Source organism: Tachyglossus aculeatus, chromosome 23 (assembly GCF_015852505.1).
Source record: "Tachyglossus aculeatus isolate mTacAcu1 chromosome 23, mTacAcu1.pri, whole genome shotgun sequence".
Lineage (NCBI taxonomy): Eukaryota > Metazoa > Chordata > Mammalia > Monotremata > Tachyglossidae > Tachyglossus > Tachyglossus aculeatus.
Window position 1 is genome coordinate 40,956,688 of NC_052088.1, and position 20,174 is coordinate 40,976,861.

Consider the following 20,174-nt stretch of genomic DNA (forward strand, 5'->3'; position numbering starts at 1 on the left):
TGATGCTGAGATGGACGGGCAACCACTGGAAGTGCTTGAGGAGTGGGGGAACGTGGACTGAATGTTTTTGTAGAGAAATGATCCAGGCAGCAGAGAAAAGCATGGACTGGAGTGAGGAGAGACAGGAAGCAGGGAGGTCTGCAAGGAGGCTGATGCGGTAATCAAGGTGGGATAGGATAACTGGATTAAAGTGGTAGCAGTTTGGACGGAGAGGAAAGGGTGGATTTTTCTGACTCCCAAACCCATGCTCTTGGATTTACGTAGATCCAAAGAGTTCAGCAAAAGAGGATTAGCGTCTCTTGATCCAGTAACTGCGCTACTGTCTCTATATGTTGCCAACTTGTACTTCCCAAGCGCTTAGTACAGTGCTCTGCCCACAGTAAGCGCTCAATAAATACGATTGAATGAATGAATCTAGGAAAATCAGCGCTGCCTTGGAGTTCTTTCCTTTCATCAGGGAGACGAACATACCGACCGTAGTGGTTAGAGCATGGCTCTGAGAATCAGAAGGTCACGGGTTCTAATCCCAGCTCTGTCACTTGTCTGCTCCATGACCTTGAGCAAGCCACTTCACTTCTCTGTGCCTCGGTTACTTCATCTGGAAAGCGGATGGTGAGCCCGTGAGCACCACGTGGGACGGGGACTGCGTCCAAACTGATTAGCCTGGATCGGCCCCAGCACTTAGAACGGTACCCGGCATGTAGTAAGCGCTTAACAAGTACCATAATTATTTTGAGACATCTTAGAATTGTGGCGATTAAAGAGAGGGAGGTACAACTCCATTTATGCCTTGTCTCTACTTCAGCTTAGGGAACCGTAAGGAATAGCAGTGTGGCTCAGTGGAAAGAGCCCGGGCTTTGGAGTCAGAGGTCATGGGTTCGAATCCCGGCTCTGCCAATTGTCAGCTGTGTGACTTTGGGCAAGTCACTTGACTTCTCTGGGCCTCAGTTCCCTCATCTGTACAATGGGGATGAAGACTGTAAGCTCCCTGTGGGACAACCTGATCGCCTTGTAACCTCCCCAGCGCTTAGAACAGTGCTTTGCACATAGTGCTTAATAAATGTCATTAAAAAAAAAAAATAACGAGCGTCTTTGGAAAGTGCTCTCCGGTGGCGAGGCAGAAAGTGAAACGTAAGCACAAGTACCTCTATTGGTAAGAATCAGCATCACCTCCCATGTCATCTAGATAATAATAATAATAATGGCATTTATTAAGCACTTAAAGCACTGTTCTAAGCGCTGGGGAGGTTAGAAGGTGATCAGGTTGTCCCACGGGGGCTCACAGTCTTAATCCCCATTTTACAGATGAAGTAACTGAGGCACAGAGAAGTGAAGTAACTTGCCCAAAGTCACCCAGCTGACAACTGGCCGAGCTGGAATTCGAACACATGACCTCTGACTCCAAAGCCCGGGCTCTTTCCACTGAGCCACGCTGCTTCTTATCTAGATGAGCGATGCCTTCCAGGCCATCGCCACCCATTCGGGAGAGTGGAATTCTGCCGGTTCAAAAGCCATAGGAAGACAGGAAGAGGACAAGAATGGCACCGAGATGCCCCAAGTTGGCTAAGCCGTCGAGGGTCCTAAAAACCGGAAACTCTAAAAAGCGGAATCCATGCCAAATCACTTGAGAAGACTACAGAGAAACAGCGTGGTTATGTAGAAACGAGATTAGAAATTCTAGGCAAAGGCTGGAAAGGAAGTACGAATAGCATGGGTCATAAAAGGGAATGAAAAAAGTGGTATTAGGCGGAAATATCAAGCAGCAGCGTGGTTCAGTGGAAAGAACACGGGCTTTGGAGTCAGAGGTCATGGGTTCAAATCCCAGCTCTGCCACTTGTCTGCTGTGTGACACTGGGCAAGTCACTTGACTTCTCTGTGCCTTAGTTACCTCATCTGTAAAATGGGGATGAAGACTGTGAGCCCCCCGTGGGACAACCTGATCACCCTGTAACCTCCCCAGAGCTTAGAACAGTGCTTTGCACATAGTAAGCACTTAATAAATGCCATCATCATCATCAACTTTCCCCCAAGTGGACAAGGAAAGCCCAAACCCCCCCCCCCCACCCCTTCTAGACTGTAAGCCCGCTGTTGGGTAGGGACTGTCTCTATGTGTTGCCGACTTGTACTTCCCAAGCGCTTAGTACAGTGCTCTGCACACAGTAAGCGCTCAATAAATACGATTGATTGATTGATTGATTGATAAAAGATGTCTGAAGAGCAAGAGGCTTTTTTTCCCACATTTTTTCTTTTCACTTCTGTCGCTGCCAAAAAAAAAAAAAAAAAGATCAAAAGGGAACAGCTGTCCAGGACAAATTCCACTTGGCATAGACGCTGGGAAAGCCAAACTAGGAAAGGGCGGCTAAAGACGTAACTCAAGAGCCTGAGGTCATACATCCTTCCGCACATCTGGAATTGGCAGGTGTTTCTGCAGAGTTGTCAGCGGCTGTTTTTGCGATCGTAGGGGAGACGGGCATAGCCTGTAAATACCAGAAGAAGGCACCCATTGCGTCAATCTTTATAAAAGGAGGAAAAGGGTGATCCTGTAATTACCAACTAGTCATTTTTGCATCAATACCTGGAAAGATAGTAGAACAAATGATCAAACGATTAATTTGCAACCCCCTAGGAGAGCATTAAGGAAGCCACGAACATGACTTGTGTCAATCAAATCATGACAGATAAATATCCAGTGATAGCGACCGGCCATGTAGACAAGATAGATGTAATCATTAGGGACTTTAGTAGACTCTTAATTCCATCTGGCATGACATTCTCTTAGACACACTGAGAATGTACAGCCTTGGTCATACTACTGTTGGGTAGAAAACAATTTTCAGTATTAAAATAGGGAGCAGATATCAAAAGATCTTCCACAGGAATTTATCCTGGAACCCATTCTATTCATTCAATTTTATTGTTTACTTAAAGGATTCAAGAGAATGTTCACCCAATTTTTAGATGCTACTAAATTGGATGGGACTGCTGATCCTTTGGGAGACCGGAATGGAATTCCAAGGGTAAAATGGTCTTTTTTAAAATGGTATTTGTTAAGCACTTAATACCTGCTAGACACTGTCCTGAGCACTGGAGTGGATATTAGACAGTCAGATTAGATTCAGTCCATGTCCCACATGGGGCTCACAGTCTTAATTCCCATCTTACAGGTAAGGTACTGAGGCACAGAGAAGTTAAGCGGATTGCCCAAGGCCACACAGCAGCCAGATGGCAGAACCGGGATTAGAACCCAGGTCCTCTGACTCCCAGGACCGTGCTCTTTCCCCTAGGCCGTGCTGCTTCTTGCAAAAAACAGATTGAAATTCAGGAAGGACTAGATAGACTGCAAATGTAGGATGGAAAAAGATGAGCTAGGAAACACTGAGTGGAGTAAAAAAAAAAGTGCTGAAGGAGCATAGTTGAGGGTTTGAAGGTACTAAAGAGGATTACTGAAGTCATGTACTGAGACATTTCAACAGGTATCTGCCCAGAAAGGCCTGGGAAATATTCCTCCTGCTGTACTGTGCTACGTCTGGTTGAGGTCACCAAGGAATATCGAGGAACCAAGAGAAAAGCGATGACAAAAAAACCTAAAGAAAATAGACGCTATGCCGAAAGGTAAAAGTGGCTGGCTGGAACCGCTTAACCTGAGAAGGCTAAGCAATGATTCAATAATCTGCCGATAATTACTTCTAAGGGGTGGCTGTGGATTAGTTCCATTTCCTCAGAGGGCCGAACAGGAGGAAATAGCCTTAAAGTAGGGGAGATTGTAGTTGAAGATACAACTACCTGAAAGGAAAACTTTGGCATGAATACCCAAGGAGACTGTTGACTCTCCAATCTTGGAGAGCTTTAAAAAAGAGGGCAGAAAGCCATCCGGCACAATTTAGTTCTTCCCCTGCCTGAAAGTTGAGAAGCAGTGTGGCTTAGTGGAAAGAGCACGGGCTTGGGAGTTGGAGGCTGGGGGTTCTGATTCCGCCTCCGCACCGTGGCTCGGTGGCAAGAATACTAAGCGCTTAGTACAGTGCTCTGCACACGGTAAGCGCTCAATAAATACGATTGACTGAACTGAATATAAGAGTACGGGCTTGGGAGTCAGAGGGCATGGATTCTTGTCCCGGCTCCACCACTTGTCTGCTGGGTGACCTTGGGCAAGCACTGAACGTCCCTGTGCCTCAATTATCTCATCTGTAAAATGGGGATAAAGCCTGTGAGCCCCACATGGGACAATCCGATTACCTTGTATCTACCCCAGCACTTAGAACAGTGCTTGACACAAGGTAAGCGCTTAACAGATGCCATAATTACTATTATCAGCTGGGTGACTTTGGGCAAGTCACTTAACTTCTCTTTGCCTCAGTTACCTCATCTGTAAAACGGGGATTAAGACTGTGAGCCCCACGAGGGACAACCTGATTACTCTGTATCTACCCCGGCGCTTAGAACGGCGCTTGGCACATAGTAACTGCTTAATAAATGCCATCATTAGTATTATTGAGACTGGATCAGATGATGTCTGTTTTAACTCTGATTCTGCCATTCACAGAGGCAAGACAGCCTTCATGCTTGCGGGGAGTAATTTTTCTTTTCTTCTGTACAATCAACCTGTAGTAGGTATTAAGCACCCAACCTATTCACAACTCTCTACTAAGCCCTTGGAAGAGTAAAATAAAATTAATAGACATGACCCCTTTCCTCAAGGGTCATAGAATCTTGCTGGGAAGATAGACATTAAAATTCCAGGTTAAAGAAATAAAATGCAAAATCAATCAATCATATTTATTGAGTGCCTACTATATGCAGAGCGCTGTACTAAGATATGTATGTAAGAGAAGCAGTGTGGCTCAGTGGAAAGAGCATGGGTTCGAATCCTGGCCCCGCCACATGTCTGCTGTGTGACCTTGGGCAAGTCACCTAACTTCTCTTAGCCTCAGTTACCTCATCTGTAAAATGGGGATTAAGACTGTGAGCCTCACATGGGACAACCTGTTCACCTTATATCTCTCCAGAACTTAGAACAGTGCTTTGCACATAGTAAATGCTTAACAAATGCCATTATTATTATTATTATGTAAGCACAAAAGATATGTATGTAGGTGCTATGGGAGGCGATGCAAGGTATGAGAATCCAAGTGGTTTAGTTTTCTCTTTTTTTAATGGTATTTGTGTTAAGTGCTTACTCTGTGCCAGGAACTATACTAAGCGCTGGGGGGTAAACAAGGTTGTCAGGTCGGACGCAGTCCCTGTCCCCCGTGGGGCTCACAATCTTAATCCCCATTTTGCAGATGATGTAACAAGCACAGAGCAGTTAATCAATCAATCATATTTATTGAGCGCTTACTGTGTGCAGAGCACTGTACTAAGTGCTTGGGAAGTACAAGTCGGCAACACATAGAGACAGTCCCTACCCAACAGCGGGCTCACAGTCTAGAAGGGGGAGACAGAGAACAAAACCAAACATACTAACCAAATAAAATAAATAGAATAGATATGTACAAGATAGATAAATAAATAAATAAATAAATAAATAAATAAATGGAGTAATAAATATGCAAGTTAAGTGACTTGCACAATGTCACACAGCAGAGAAGTGGCCGAGCCAGGTTTAGAACCCAGGTCCTTCTGACTCCCAAGCCTGGGCTCTATCCATTAGGCTATGCTGCCTCTTTAGTGACACAGAAGTGCTCAAGTAGTTGGGAGGATGTAGAGTGGGGGAGTGAGATTAATCAGGGAAGACTTCCTGGAGGAGATGTGATTTCAGAGGACTTAGAAAGTGGGGAGAGCAGTGGCCTGCTGGATTTTAAGGGGGATAGAGCAAGAGGATGGTGACAGATGAGAACGAAGCCAGTGAGCAAATTACCTTGATAGAAACGCAACCTGGAGTGGAGTGGGAGAAGAGAGTGGATAAATATGAGGAAGAGAGATGATGGAAGGCTTTAAAGCCAACGGTCAGGAGTATTTGCTTGAGATGGAGAGATATGGGTAAACAGTGAAGATTTTTCAGGAGAAGGGAGACAGGCACAAAACTCTTTTAGAAACTGATGTGGGCAGCTGAGTGAAGAATAAATTGGAGACAGGGGAGACTGGAATGTCCCCAAGGAGGATGATGCAGTAATTATGGCAAAAATGCCTGGACCAACGTGATGGCAATTTTGGCAGAGTGGAAGTGTGGATTCCCGACTTGTAAGACCGCAAGCTCGTTGCGGGAAGGGAACGTGTCTACCAACCCCACCGCATTTTTCTCTCCCGAATGCTTTGTACGCTGCCCTGAGCACAGTAAGCGCTCAAGTAATACCATTGGCTGATTGATTCTGGAAATGTTGTCGAGGAATAACCGACCTGATTTAGTGATAGGCTGAAAAGGAGGGTTGGAGGAAAGGGTAACTCCAAAGCGAAGATCCTGAGAGACGGGGAGGTTGGCGGCAGTGTTGGCTGCGATGGAAAAGTTAGGTAGAAGAGTTGGGAAAAGTTAGAAGGTTTGAGAGGGAAGATGAGTTCATCCCTTCTCTCCATTCCCCGGATGGAAAGTCCTGAAGTGGGAAATGGGAAAGTCACAGATGATCCTGGCCCAAAGCCACAGCCTAGATGTGACCAAGGATACCCACCCTCCTTCCTGATGCCTATGAGCACTTTATGGGGAGCAGGAGAGCTCACCCCTTCACTGAGAAGCTGCATCTTTGAGCACTGTAGGCCCTCCCCTCAATGTGCCCCTGTGACTTAACATACAAGAAAAATACACTTCACAGAACACCTGGTATGATATTTTACCACCAGTGACGTCTTCGAATACGAACGACAGCTATATACAGTGTACTGATTTTCCCTCCGGATATCCTGAACCACAGAGTCGGTCATCATCCCGCAAACTATGACGGGCATCCATAAAAGATACTGTCGTCCCAAATTCAAGGGACACCTGGAAGTTCCGGCAGCACATGGTCTGGGAATCGCTGGACAAAGGAACAGACGTAATCGGGACCCAAATCCCAGAGCGCCAAGAAAGCTTTTCATTGCGAACTGTTGCCAAATGCAGATGGGGACTGGATGATTTAACCGTATTCGAGTGTCCTTGGCAGAGGAAAGGGCCGGAACAAGCTCCTTGGTTTTTCAAAGTCTAACTTTATCCTCAGGGCAAATGCTCCCCCTTATTCCTCTTAACCTGTAATCCAAATTCTGAAACCAGGGCATGGATTTTTCAGGTTTAAAGACTAATTTTTTTCTTTAATTTCAGGTAAAAACTGAGTTTATATTTTTTAAGTCTGGCTTTCATTCATGATTCATGATTCATCTTCATGGTGTGTCTTAGTTCTTTCTGAAGGACATGGCTAAACAAATACTCTATGTTCCAGCTACCCAGCAGGTAGTATGACAGCAGAAAGCACAGGCCTGAGAGTCAGAGGACCTGAGTTCTAATCCTGATTCAGCCGGTTGCCTGCTGTGGGGCCCCGGACAAGTCACTTAACTTCTCTGGGCCTGCTTCCTCATCTGTAAAATGGGGATTCGATACTTGTTCTCCCTCCCACTTAATCCCTGTCCTCATAGGGTTCTCAGTCTGCGTTCAACCTGATAATAATAATTATGGTATTTGTTAAGCGCTGCCTATGTGCCAAGCACTGTTCGAAGCGCTGGGGTAGATACAAGGTAATCAGGTTGTTCCACCTGGGGCTCACAGCCTTCATCCCCATTTCACAGATGAGGTCACTGAGACACCGAGAAGTTGAGTGGCTTGCCCAAGGTCACACAGCAGACAAGTGGTGGAGCTGGGATTAGAACCCACATCTCCTGACTCCCAAGCCTGTGCTCTGGCCACTAAACCACACTGTCTGTAGCCCATTGATAGATAATAGGGGTTTAACAAATATTATTACCATTACTGTTACTTATCATCCCAAATTAAGTTGCTTTTACGCTGCTTTGTAGGCTATTAGACTTCTTTCCATCCATAATTTGCGACTATCCTAAATTTTGTTTATGAGGAAAGGGATGCCCAGTAGAACACGAAGCCTGCTGACCCGCGCTTCTCATAAACAGAAGCTGACCCAAGTCTATTAACCGTCAAGGAGGAAAACCTCCCAGAAACCGCCCTTAAGCATTTTTAAATCGTCACACCTTCTACATACCACATTCCGAAAAGGCCCGGTGATTTTTCGACAGCGGTGAAAATGCTGATAATCCAGCCCCCAAAGGTTCCGCCTTCCAGCCGATCACAGCAGAACTGGGACGGAATCACAAATAAATCGTGTTCATCACGGCAGCGGAAATGTTAACTGAAAATGCATCTTGAAATCACACCCGTCTTCCTGGGTGGAATGTGGAATCTCGTAATCAAATCCTCTCCCGCTCCGATGCCGCTAGCACCCGCCAGCGCCGTTCCTTCGAAAACGCGGCATGCCTCACCTTGCCGGGAGGACGTTTCCCGGCCTCTGAATCACAACTGAGCCGTACCACCCCCTGACAACTCACATTAAGGAAGAACTGTCTGGGTTTGGGGACTTTTAATACCGGTTTTCAAAAAATTAGTTGGGGGGACAGAGATAGAGTGAAATCGGGTAAAAGCCTAAACCTGTTCTTACATTTAATAATAATAATAATGGTAGTATTTGTTAGGCGCTTACTATGTGCCAAGCACTATTCTGAGCGCTGGGGGTGATACAAGGTTATCAGGTTGTCCCACGTTGGGCTCACAGTCTTCATCCCCATTTTACAGGTGAGGGAACTGAGGCCCAGAGAATAATAATAATAATGATGGTATTTGTTAAGCGCTTACTATGTGCCAAGCACTATTCTGAGCGCTGGGGGTGATACAAGGTTATCAGGTTGTCCCACGTTGGGCTCACAGTCTTCATCCCCATTTTACAGGTGAGGGAACTGAGGCCCAGAGAATAATAATAATAATAATGATGATGGTATTTGTTAAGCGCTTACTATGTGCAAAGCACTGTTCTAAGCGCTGGGGGTGATACAAGGTTATCAGGTTGTCCCCCGTGGGGTTCCCAGTCTTCATCCCCATTTTACAGATGAGGGAACTGAGGCCCAGAGAATAATAATAATAATAACGGTATTTGTTAAGCGCTTACCATGTGCAAAGCACTGTTCTAAGTGCTGGGGGAGATACAAGGTGATCAGGTTGTCCTACGGAGGGGGCTCCCAGTCTTCATCCCCATTTTACAGATGAGGGAACTGAGGCCCAGAGAAGTGAAGTGACTTGCCCAAGGTCACACAGCTGACAAGTGGCAGAGCCGGCAGTAGAACCCACGACCTCTGACTCCCAATCCTGGGCTCTTTCCACTGAGCCATGCTGCTTCCCTCTCTGTAAGTGGGAGAACTGGGGGTGGCAGGAGAACAACCACCCCTAACTCCTCCCCACTGGAGAAACCTGGGTTCTTTCTGCTCAGTTTTCTCAGGAGTTTCAAAAACAACACACATTGGGGTAAATTTTACCTTTGAAGGGGTTCATACGGAGCTCTGACCTCACTCTTCTGCATCGCTTATACACTTGGATCTGTATACCGTAATCACTTGACACCCCACAGCACATCTACACATCTCACTTTCTGCCATTTCCCCTTTCTGAAATTTATTTTAGTGCCTGTCTCCTCTAGCCTGGCAGTTTCTTCCGAGCAGGAATTGTGTCCACCAACCCTATTGTATTTTACTTTCCCACATGCTTAGTACAGTGTTTTGTGCAGAGTAAACACTTCTTTTTATTATTACTATTATTATTTTTGTACTTCTCACGTGCTAAGTGCCAAGCACCGCTCTAAGTATTGACATAGACATAAGTTGTCCTTGGAAGAGGCAACCTCCTTTACAGCTTCCACGCGTGAACTAATTCTTCCATTCCGTGGCCCCTTTCTGGGCTCGAGAAAATATAATCATTCTCCTGGCTTAGGATCACCCACGCTGGGTTCTAGGATGTTGTTCCAAAATCCTGGATCCTTCCGGACTACTGCCCCTGGCAGAGAGGTAGCCTGCCTGCTTCTCCCCGCCCTCCGACACATCCTGCGCAAGTCACTTCACTTCTCTGGGCCTCAGTTACCTCATCTGTAAAATGGGGGTGAAGACTGGGAGCCCCATGTAGGACAGCGACTGTGTCCAACCTGATTTCCTTGCATCTACCCCAGGGCTTAGATCAGTGCTTGTCACATAGCACATAACAAATACCATTATTATTATTATTATTGGAACTTTTTTCCCAGCAAAATTTCTACTCATGCTCAGTCTACTGAAAAGAGAGCGGGCCTTGGGGTCAAAGGCCGTGGGTACCAATCCCGGCTCCGCCGCATACCTGCTGCGTGATCTGGGGCGAGTCCCTTCATCATCATCATCATCATCAATCACTTTTCTGGGCCTCGGTTTCCTCGTCTGCAAAATAGGGATTCAATCCCCTCCTACTTAGACTATGAGCCCCATGTGGGACCTGATTATCTTGTATCTAACCCGGAGCCCAGGACAACGCTTGGCGCATAGTAGGCACTTACCAAGTACCACGATTATTATTATCTGAACCTGATTGTTCATGTGACTTGCCAGCTACGGCGTGCTGAATTCTCACAAGCATGGCACCAAGGTATAATTCCCAGAGACAAATTTCAAAGAAATCCCATTTCAAAGAAAGCCCATGGAGAAAAATGCACCCCTCTTCCCCGTCCTCTCGTGGGAAATACACTTTTTGCTTGGGCTTTTTATTTGGTGTTTTTGGTGGGATGTTTTACTCGGGAAGTTGAAGGGCACTAACTACTGTATGATGGTCACTTACAAGTTATTTTACTTGTACATATTTACTACTCTATTTTGTTAATGATGTGCATATAGCCTTAATTCTATTTGTTCTGACGATTTTGATACCCGTCTACATGTTTTGTTTTGTCGTCTGTCTCCCCCTTCTAGACTGTGAGACTGTTGTTGGGTAGGGACCGTCTCTATGTGGCCGACTTGTATTTCCCAAGCGCTTAGTACAGTGTTCTGCACACAGTAAGCGCTCAATAAATACGATTGAATGAATGAATGAATGAATGAATGACAAACCACCCACTGGATGTCTTTGATTTCTTCCAGGATAAAACCTCAGGGAAGACTCATATCCTTCATAAGAGTCACTGGATAATTATAGCTCACTGGATAATCAGACTCCCCTGACACCAAGGCATCCAATGAGGAGCCGCATGGCCTGGGAGACAGAAGGACCTGGGTTCTAATCCCAGTTCTGCCACAGATCTTCCGGGTGACCCTAGGTAAGTCATTTCACTTCTCCGGGCCTCAGTTCCCTCATCTGCGCTTGGTACAGTGCTCTGCGCACGGTAAGCGCTCAATAAATACGATTGAATGAAGGAGTGGAAAATGGGGGTGAAGACTGTGAGCCCCACGTGGGGACCACCTGATTACCTTGCATCTCCCCCAGTGCTTAGAACAGTGCCTAGTAAGCGCTTAACAAACACCATCATCGTTACTGTTATTATCCAAAAGAAAAAAAAAAGGAGGACGCGTAAGCACCGTCAATATAAGCTCCGAAGCGCTGCAGGGAAAACAGTCACAGGTCAGACTTTCCAAGATGAGAGGGTTTTAATAGGGTCTATTCGGTGCTCGTAACTTTCCGACTTCTCTTCCGGAGCGGAATGATGTAAGGCGCTTAGCAGCCTGCCTGGAGCCGGAGCCAAGGAGCAGCACGGAGTGTCTCTTTCCCTGCGGTCGCTCGGGGAAAGGAGGCCGGCCGGGAGGGTCAGGGGGGGTTCGGGATTTTCAGAGCCCGTGGGCCAAGCAAAGGACGAGCCGCTCTAAGCGTCGTGGCTCAGCAGGAGCGTTTTCCCGGGGGAGGGGGACGGTTCTTGATGTTCTTGCATTTTGGGATGTGCCGCTGGGCTGCGTTAGGGGCAAAGCGGCGGCTGCAGTGGGGGCACTCGACGTAGTCCGGGTGCTCCGCCGGAGGGATGAGGAGCTTTCCTCCTTTGCCGGTGCCCTGCTGCATTTCCCGAGCTTGGCGGAGGGACTGGATAAAACAGTCGTGCTTCTGTCTCCAGGTACATTTCCGGGACGGTTCGGCCTGCGAAGGACAGAGAGACGTAAGTCCCTTGGGGGAAAGCAGTCGGTCAGTTAGTCGATCGCATTTACTGACTGCACTTGCTGTGGGCAGAGCACTGTAACAATAATGCTGATAATTACGGTTCATTCATTCATTCAATCGTATTTACTTGAGCGCTTACTGTGTGCAGAGCATTGTACTATCATCATCATCATCAGAGCGCTTACTGTGTGCAGAGCACTGTACTAAGCGCTTGGGAAGTACAAGTTGGCAACATATAGAGACGGTCCCTACCCAACAGTGGGCTCACAGTCTAGAAGGGGGAGACAGAGAACCAAACCAAACATATTAACAAAATAAAATAAATAGAATATGTACAAGTAAAATAAATTGAGTAATAAATACGTCAAAACATATATACATACATACAAGTGCTGTGGGGAAGGGAAGGAGGTAAGGCGAGGGGGGACGGAGAGGCGGAGGAGGGGGAGAGGAAGGAGGGGGCTCAGTCTGGGAAGGCCTCCTGGAGGAGGTGAGCTCTCAGTTAAGCGCTTCCTATGCACCAGGGACTGTACTAAGCGCAGGGGTGGACACAAGCAAATGAAGTTGGACACAGTCCCTGTTCCCTGTGGGGCTCACAGTCTCGATCCCCATTTTACAGATGAGGTCACTGAGGCACAGAGAAGTAAAGTGACTTGCTCAAGGTCATACAGCAGACACGTGGCAGGGCCGGGATTAGAACCCACGACCTTCTGATTCCCAGGCCCGGGCTATTTATTTATTATTATTTATTAATTATTATTATTATTATCATTATTTATTATTTATTAACAGTGGGCTATTTATTTATTTATTTTACTTGTACATATCTATTCTATTTATTTTATTTTGTTAGTATGTTTGGTTTTGTTCTCTGTCTCCCCCTTCTAGACTGTGAGCCCACTGTTGGGTAGGGACTGTCTCTATATGTTGCCAACTTGGACTTCCCAAGCGCTTAGTACAGTGCTCTGCACACAGTAAGCGCTCAATAAATACGACTGATTGACTGATTGATTGATTTATAGAAGGTGGAGACAGAGAACAAAACATATTAACAAAATAAAATAAATAGAATAGTAAATATGTACAAGTAAACTAAATAGAGTAATAAATCTGTACAAACAGATATACAGGTGCTGTGGGGAGGGGAAGGAGGTAAGGCCGGGGGGGTAGGGAGGGGGAGGAGGGGGAGAGGAAGGAGGGGACTCAGTCTGGGAAGGCCTACTGGAGGAGGTGAGCTCTCAGTAGGGCTTTGAAGGGAGGAACAGAGTAGGAGAGTACACTTAGGAGAGTACAATATAACAATATATTACAGACACATTCGCTGCTCACGACGAGCTTACAGTCTAGCTGGCTAGTTTGACGTGTAATAACAATTGTGGTATTTGTTAAGTGCTGACTTTGTGCCAAGCACTGATCTCAGCAGTGGGGTAGATACAAGGTAATCAGGTTGGACACAGACGCTGACCCACAGGGGGCTCGGTTTTGATCCCCATTTTACAGATAAGGTAACCGAGGTACAGGGAAGTGAAGTGACTTGCCCAAGGTCACACAGCAGACACGTGGCAGAGCTGGGATTACTCATTCATTCGTTCAATCGTATTTACTGAGCGCTTACTGTTGTGCAGAGCACTGCACTAAGCGCTTGGGAAGTACAAGTTGGCAACATATACAGACGGCCCCTACCCAACAGCGGGCTCACAGTCTAGAAGGGGGAGACAGACAACACCACCAAACATATTAACCGAATAAAATAAATAGAATGAATATGTACAAGTAAAATAAATAGAGTAATAAATATGTACAAACATATATACAGATCCACATCCTCTGACTCCCAGTGGGCTCTTCCCACTAGGCCACGTGGTTTCTAATAGCAGCAGTAGTTCAACGCGGCTTTCCCTCCCTTGCCCCCCGTGAGTGGAAAAAATGAATCACGGGAGCTCCATCAGTGAGATTTAGGGGATCGCTTCCTGCAAGAAACAGGGACACGGGCTAAGAAAATGGAAAACAGGAGGCTGAAACCAGCCAGAGAACTGAGTTGGGATGCTGCTTCCAGAAACGGATTCGTGATTCTATTCCTTTGTGGTACTTGAAACAGATTAAAAAAAACCCCAGACATTTCTGCGCACAGCGTGTGATGGGCCTGTGAAATCCGTTATTTCATAAGGGCAGGAAGTTCATGAGGGGCTTGGATTAAATGACAGTTTGGCAGTCTCCATAATGGGTCTCTGGAGAACAGGTTAGGGCTATAGATGGTGAAATTTATGTCCTGAACATTAAGATTATTGTCAAGGGAGGCAAACGTCACACGGTTCTTTTAAGACTCTTTTTGTCACTGTTGGAAGCAGAATACAGGGATGGATGATCATCGGTCTGCTCCAGTAATGGCACTATGTTTTCTTTAAAAAAAAAAAAAATGATATTTGTCAAGCACTTCCTAGGTGCCGGGCACCGTACTAAGCGCTGAGGTAGATACAAGCTAATCAGGTTGGATGCAGTCCACGTCAAACATGAGGCTCACAGTCTCTATATGTTGCCAATTTGTACTTCCCAAGCGCTTAGTACAGTGCTTTGCACACAGTAAGCGCTCAAAAAATATGATTGATTGATTGATTTATCCCCATTTTACAGATGAGGCACAGAAAAGTGAATTGGCTGGCCCAAGATCAAGCGCTTGGGTGAGAAAAACGGAGGGATTTTTTTTAATGGTATTTGTTAACCGCTTGCAATAATAATAATAATAATAATAATAATAATAATAATAATAATAATGGCATTTGTTAAGCGCTTACTATGTGCAGAGCACTGTTCTAAGCGCTGGGGGGGACACAAGGTGATTAAGTTGTCCCACGTGGGGCTCACAGCCTTAATCCCCATTTTACAGATGAGGTAACTGAGGCTCAGAGAAGTGAAGTGATTTGCCCAAGGTCACACAGCAGACATGTGGTGGAGTCGGAATTCGAACCCATGACCTCTGACTCCAAAGCCCGCGCTCTTTCCATTGAGCCACGCTGTACTAAATCCTAGGGTAGATACAAGATAATCAGGTTGGACCGAGTCTAGTATCCCACATGGGGCTCGCGGTCTTAATTCCCATTTTACAGATGATGTAACTGAGGAACAGAGAAGTGAAGTGGCTTGCCCCAGGTCACACAGCAAACAAGCAGCGGAGCCGGAATTAGAACCCAGGTCCTTCTGATTCCCAGGCCTGTGCTCTATCTACGAGGCTGCGCCGCCCACCCTGCAATCAGCCTCCTTGCTGAACTCCTGTCACTTCCCACTCCAGTCCCTACTTCCCTCTGCCGCCCGGATCGTTTTTCCACAAAAACGTTCAGGATCCCACTCCTCAAAAATCTCCGGTGGTTGCCCATCCAACTCCGTATCACGCAAAAACTCCTCACCATTGGCTTTAAAGCCACCTCGGCCCCTCCTGTCTCACCTCACTTCTCTCCTTCTACAATCCAGTCCGCACACTGGGCTCCTCTAGTGCCTCTGGCCTGGAATGCCCCCCCTCCTCTAATAATAATAATAATAATAATAATAATAATAATAATAATAGCATTTATTAAGTGCTTACTATGTGCAAAGCACCGTTCTAAGCGCTGGGGAGTTTACAAGGTGATCAGATTGTCCCACGCGGGACTCACAGTCTTAACCCCCGTTTTACAGATGAGGTAACTGAGGCATAGAGAAGTGAAGCGACTTGCCCAAAGTCACCCAGCTGACAGTTGGCAGGGCCGGGATTTGAACCCACGACCTCTGACTCCAAAGCCCGCGCTCTTTCCACTGAGCCACGCTGCTTCTGTAATCCGTCAGGCAATGACTCTCCCTGCCTCCAAAGCCTTACTGAAGGCCCGTCTCCTCCCAGAGGCCTTCCCAGACTACGCCCCGCTTTTCCTCATCTCCCACTCCCTTCTGCTCTTCTCCCCTCCCAGCCCCATGACACTTGTGTACATATCTGTCAAAATTTTTTAAAATTTGTATTCATCATCACCATCATCAATCGTATTTATTGAGCGCTTACTATGTGCAAAGCACTGTACTAAGCGCTTGGGAAGTACAAATTGGCAACATATAGAGACAGTCCCTACCCAACAGTGGGCTCACAGATGCCTGTCTCCCCGGCTGTAAGCTCATTGTGGGTCGTGAATGTGATTGTTTCTTGTTGTATTGTAACGATAATAATGATTACTATTATTATTGTACTCTCCCGAGCACTTAGTACAGTGCTCTGAACACAGTAAGCAATCAATCAATACAACTGAATGGCTGAGTCAACGATTGCCCACAACGAGCTTACAGTCTAAAGATGGACACGGACAGTAATATAAATAATTATAAATTACTTATACTTACTATTATTATTATTATGTTGCCAACTTGTACTTCCCAAGCGCTTGGTACAGTGCTCTGCACACAGTAAGCACTCAATAAATACGATTGATTGATTATACATTAAATATAAATTATAAATATATAATTCCAAGATATGTGCCTAAATGCTGAAGAGAAGCAGCGTGGCTCAGTGGAAAGAGCCCAGGCTTCAGTTCTAATCCTGGCTCCACCACTTCATTCATTCATTCAATCGTATTTATTGAGCGCTTATTGTGTGCAGAGCACTGTACTAAGCGCTTGGGAAGTACACTTGTCAGCTGTGTGACTTTAGGCAAGTCACTTAACTTCTCTGGGCCTCAGTGACCTCATCTGTAAAATGGGGATGTAGACTGTGAGCCCCAGGTGGGACAACCTGATCACCTTGTATCCCCCCCAGCGCTTAAAACAGAGCTTTGGACATAGTAAGCGCTTAACAAATGCCATCATTATTATTATTATTACATACATTATTTACAAAAAAGGTAAACTACAATATAGCTTATATAGCATATGTTTGAACCTGTCTGGGACTAGCTCCCTTTTCGCATCCGACAGAAGCCTTGCTCTCCCCATCTTCAACGCCCTTCTGAAAGTACATCTCCTCCAGGAGGCCTTCTCTGATTAATCTCTCATCCCGTGACTCTATATCCCCTCTACTGCTACTGCAACGCTTCCAAACCACCTAGGCACTCCTATACTCGCAGGCCCCACGGCGCTTACGTCCATATTTTCATACTCTGGTCGCTCTGTCTGCAAATTATCGTGGTGCCTATCTCTCCCGCTATATAGGAAGCGCCGCAAGGCAGGCCCCATGTCTACTAAATATATTGTATTTTCCCAAGCTCTTAATAATAATAATGATGGTATTTGTTAAGCGCTTACTATGTGCAAAGCACACCAAGCTCTGTACCCAGCAGGCGTCTACTAAATACTACAGACGATAGATGAGGAAACTGCAAACCAAAGAGGTTAAATGACTTGCCCAAGGTCACACAGGTGGCCACTAAGCCATTCAGACCATTTTACTTCCTGCCCTTTCCCCATCCCTCCTATCCATCACGTTCAGGTTAATGTCATTCTCTGCCGATTCCATCCATTCCCTTGACAGAGAATAATAATTGTGGGATTTGTTAAGCGCTCACTATGTGCCAGGTACCTTACTGAGCGCTGGGGTGGATCCGAGCAGATCGGGTTGGACTCAGTCCCCGTCCCACCCGGGGCTCACAGTCTCCACCCCCATTTTCCAGATGAGGTCACCCAGGCCCAGTGAAGTGAAGTCACTTGTCCGAGGTCACGCGGCAGCCGGGGATTAGAACCCAGGACCTTCTGACTCCCACGAGAAGCGGCGTGGCTCAATGGGAAGAGCCCGGGCTTGGGAGTCAGAAGTCATGGGTTCAAATCCCGGCTCCGCCAACTGTCAGCTGTGTGACCTTGGGCAAGTCACTTCTCTGGGCCTCAGTTACCTCATCTGGAAAATGGGAATTAAGACTGGGAGCCCCATGGGGGACCTGGTATCCTCACCAGCGCTCAGAGCAGTGCTTTGCACGTAGTAAGCACTTAACAAATGCCATCATCATCATCATCCCAGGCCCTCGCTCCATCCACTACTCAATCAATCGGTCGTATTAATCGAGCGCGTTCTGTGGGCAGAGCGCGTGGCAGAGCCCAAAGGAACAGAGTTGGAAGTCACATTCCCTCCCACAGTGAGTTACGGCCTAGACGTGACGCGAGACAGCCCCGGGCTCTCCCGAAGAGTTATCCTGGTGAGGAAATGAATTACCTTGGCTGGGGCTGGGCCCTTCCAGGTGAGAAACTGCTCCAGATCCGTGCCCTTGGCCCGGGCCTTGGCCGAATCGAACACTTTCCTCTTGGAGCGACGGGCCTTCCTGCAGGCGTTGGCGTGTCTCTCCAGCCTCGCCAGGAGAAACCTGCGCCCACAGTAGCTGCACCGGCCAAGGTCCGGCTCTTCTTCGGCCGCACAGCCGCGGGCCGCGAAGACCGAGGTCTGGGGGCCGTTCCCGTCGCTGGAGTTCGGGAAGGAGCCGCTGGGAGCCTGAGGTGGCGAAGCGGATCCCGAGGAGGTCGGGTCCCGGCGGTTACCATTCCCGGCCCCGAGTCGCTCTTTTTTGAGCCTCCGGACTCCGTATTCCGAGGGAAACTGGGAAAAGCCTGAAAGGGAGCTCAAATGCCTTGGATAACGCCCCCAGTTCTCATCCTCTCTAGTGCCCACGTAATTACTGAGACCCTCCTCAGGCTGGTCTTCTAATGAATAGACGGACTTGAAAACGGTGCTTCTCTGACCCGCCGTCCTTCTCCCGGGAATTCCCTTCCTCTGAGGCACACGTCTTTCTTCTTCTTCTTCTTCCTCCTCCTGTTCTTTCCCTTTCTGCATCCTCCTAAGCTCCTGCTCGGCCCTCTTCAGTGTTTCCCTGAGGAGAGCCTCCTTCTTCCGGATTTCCTCTTGCAAGAGCTCACCGGTCGCTTCTAGTCTGCGGATTTCGACGAGCTCAGCCCTGTTTGGGTCGGGTTTGAAATTCTGGGCCGGCACCGGGGGCAGGGGGACAAGGGGTGAATTTCCCGGGCAGGAATTCTCGCAATTCCTTGAGGCAGGGTTGGGGGATGAATAATCTCTGGGATCAGAAGGCTTCAGGGAGAAAGTCCGGCTGTTACTAGCAACCCCGCGGCTCACGCTCGCGACCTGGTGATGAGACATGGGCTTCAGTGGATACGCCCTGTCCACACCGACTTGCTTCTTCGCCGTCCAATTAAGAGGAATCTGAGCCTTCAGGCTGTCCGGCTGGGCGAGGCGGGGGTGGGACCCTGCTGAACCGAATCCCTCTCTCCCTGGGCCCGGCTGATGGAGTCCCGAATTTTGCGGGTTGCTTCCGGCAGAATAGGCAAAGCTCCTAGGCTTGGCGAAGTTGTTCTGCCTTTTGTCGGGAAAGAGGCTTTCCAACTTCTTCTCTTTGTCTCGCAGGAGCCTTTGCTGGAACTCATTCTTCAGGTGCTCTAGCTGGGTCAGCTTGAGGGCGGGTTCCTGCTGCCACCGGCTCAGCCCCGCTGAATGGAGTTCTGGCCCCGTCACCTTGGTTTTGGGGAGCATCGCAGACGGGTGGGGGCCTGGAACCGGTTGGGAACAAGTCATTCGGGGCCTGGACTGAGGCCTGGGAGAGATTCAAAAACCAGATTCAGTGCTTCCCTGCCTCCTGCCGCCTTCTCTCTCGCGCCAACGCGGACTCGGGAGGAGGGCTTTTGAAGGGAAACCGAGGCCTGCCGCCGTGATTTACGGCCGGCCTTAAAGCCGGACTCCTCCCGTCTTCATCGCGCTGCCGGTGGAGAGACGTGGTGAGGTTCGGCTCCGCCGTGGGCCTCACCGGGGTCTGGATGACACCCTCTCCGGGCTGGGCAGGGCGGGCTAAGTCCAAATGTGCAGGAGGCCGAGGAAAGGAGAATAAATGGAAGCTGAAACACAGGGTCCCGTTCAAATAGAACCTATTCGACACTACACATTTCAGTCACGTCCGTTGAGTGGGAGCCGATACGTGTTAAAGATCTGCGTGGGATCTGCGGGAGAATCGCTGGCTCTGTGGCTACAGCCTAGGGCCTAAAAGTGTCCAGCCCAAGCTCTGCCAGAGGACTTTCTGGCACCAAAGCTGGATTCCTGGCTCTGCCACTTGTCCGCCGTGTGACCTCGGGCAGGTCATTTTACTTCTCCGGGCCCGTCACCTCATCTGTTCAATGGAGA

The 20,174-nt window shown here is 47.7% G+C and overlaps 1 protein-coding gene and 1 long non-coding RNA gene across 4 annotated transcripts in view; both read right to left on the reverse strand.

Moving 5' to 3' along the window:
- ZC2HC1C (zinc finger C2HC-type containing 1C) overlaps positions 1-20,068 on the reverse strand; it is a 103,653-nt gene extending 83,585 nt beyond the window's left edge. The window contains exons 1-2 of one of the 2 annotated variants that reach the window (XR_005455939.1): positions 18,210-20,068; positions 11,488-12,034 (exon numbers count right to left, since the gene is read on the reverse strand). Coding sequence is in view for 1 of the 2 variants with exons in the window: in XM_038765825.1 (XP_038621753.1) it covers positions 11,783-12,034; positions 18,210-19,574 (1,617 nt within the window). In the remaining variant the exon portion in view is untranslated. Of the gene's footprint in view, positions 1-11,460; positions 12,035-18,209 lie in introns of those variants that run through there. The other variant, XM_038765825.1, reaches the window with a different exon arrangement.
- The window catches only part of LOC119944726, a 35,456-nt gene that overhangs the window by 9,451 nt on the left and 5,831 nt on the right, over positions 1-20,174 (reverse strand). Inside the window, exons 2-3 of one of the 2 annotated variants that reach the window (XR_005455940.1) lie at positions 8,115-8,209; positions 2,264-2,477 (exon numbers count right to left, since the gene is read on the reverse strand). This is a non-coding gene — a long non-coding RNA (uncharacterized LOC119944726). Of the gene's footprint in view, positions 1-2,263; positions 2,478-8,114; positions 8,210-20,174 lie in introns of those variants that run through there. The other variant, XR_005455941.1, reaches the window with a different exon arrangement.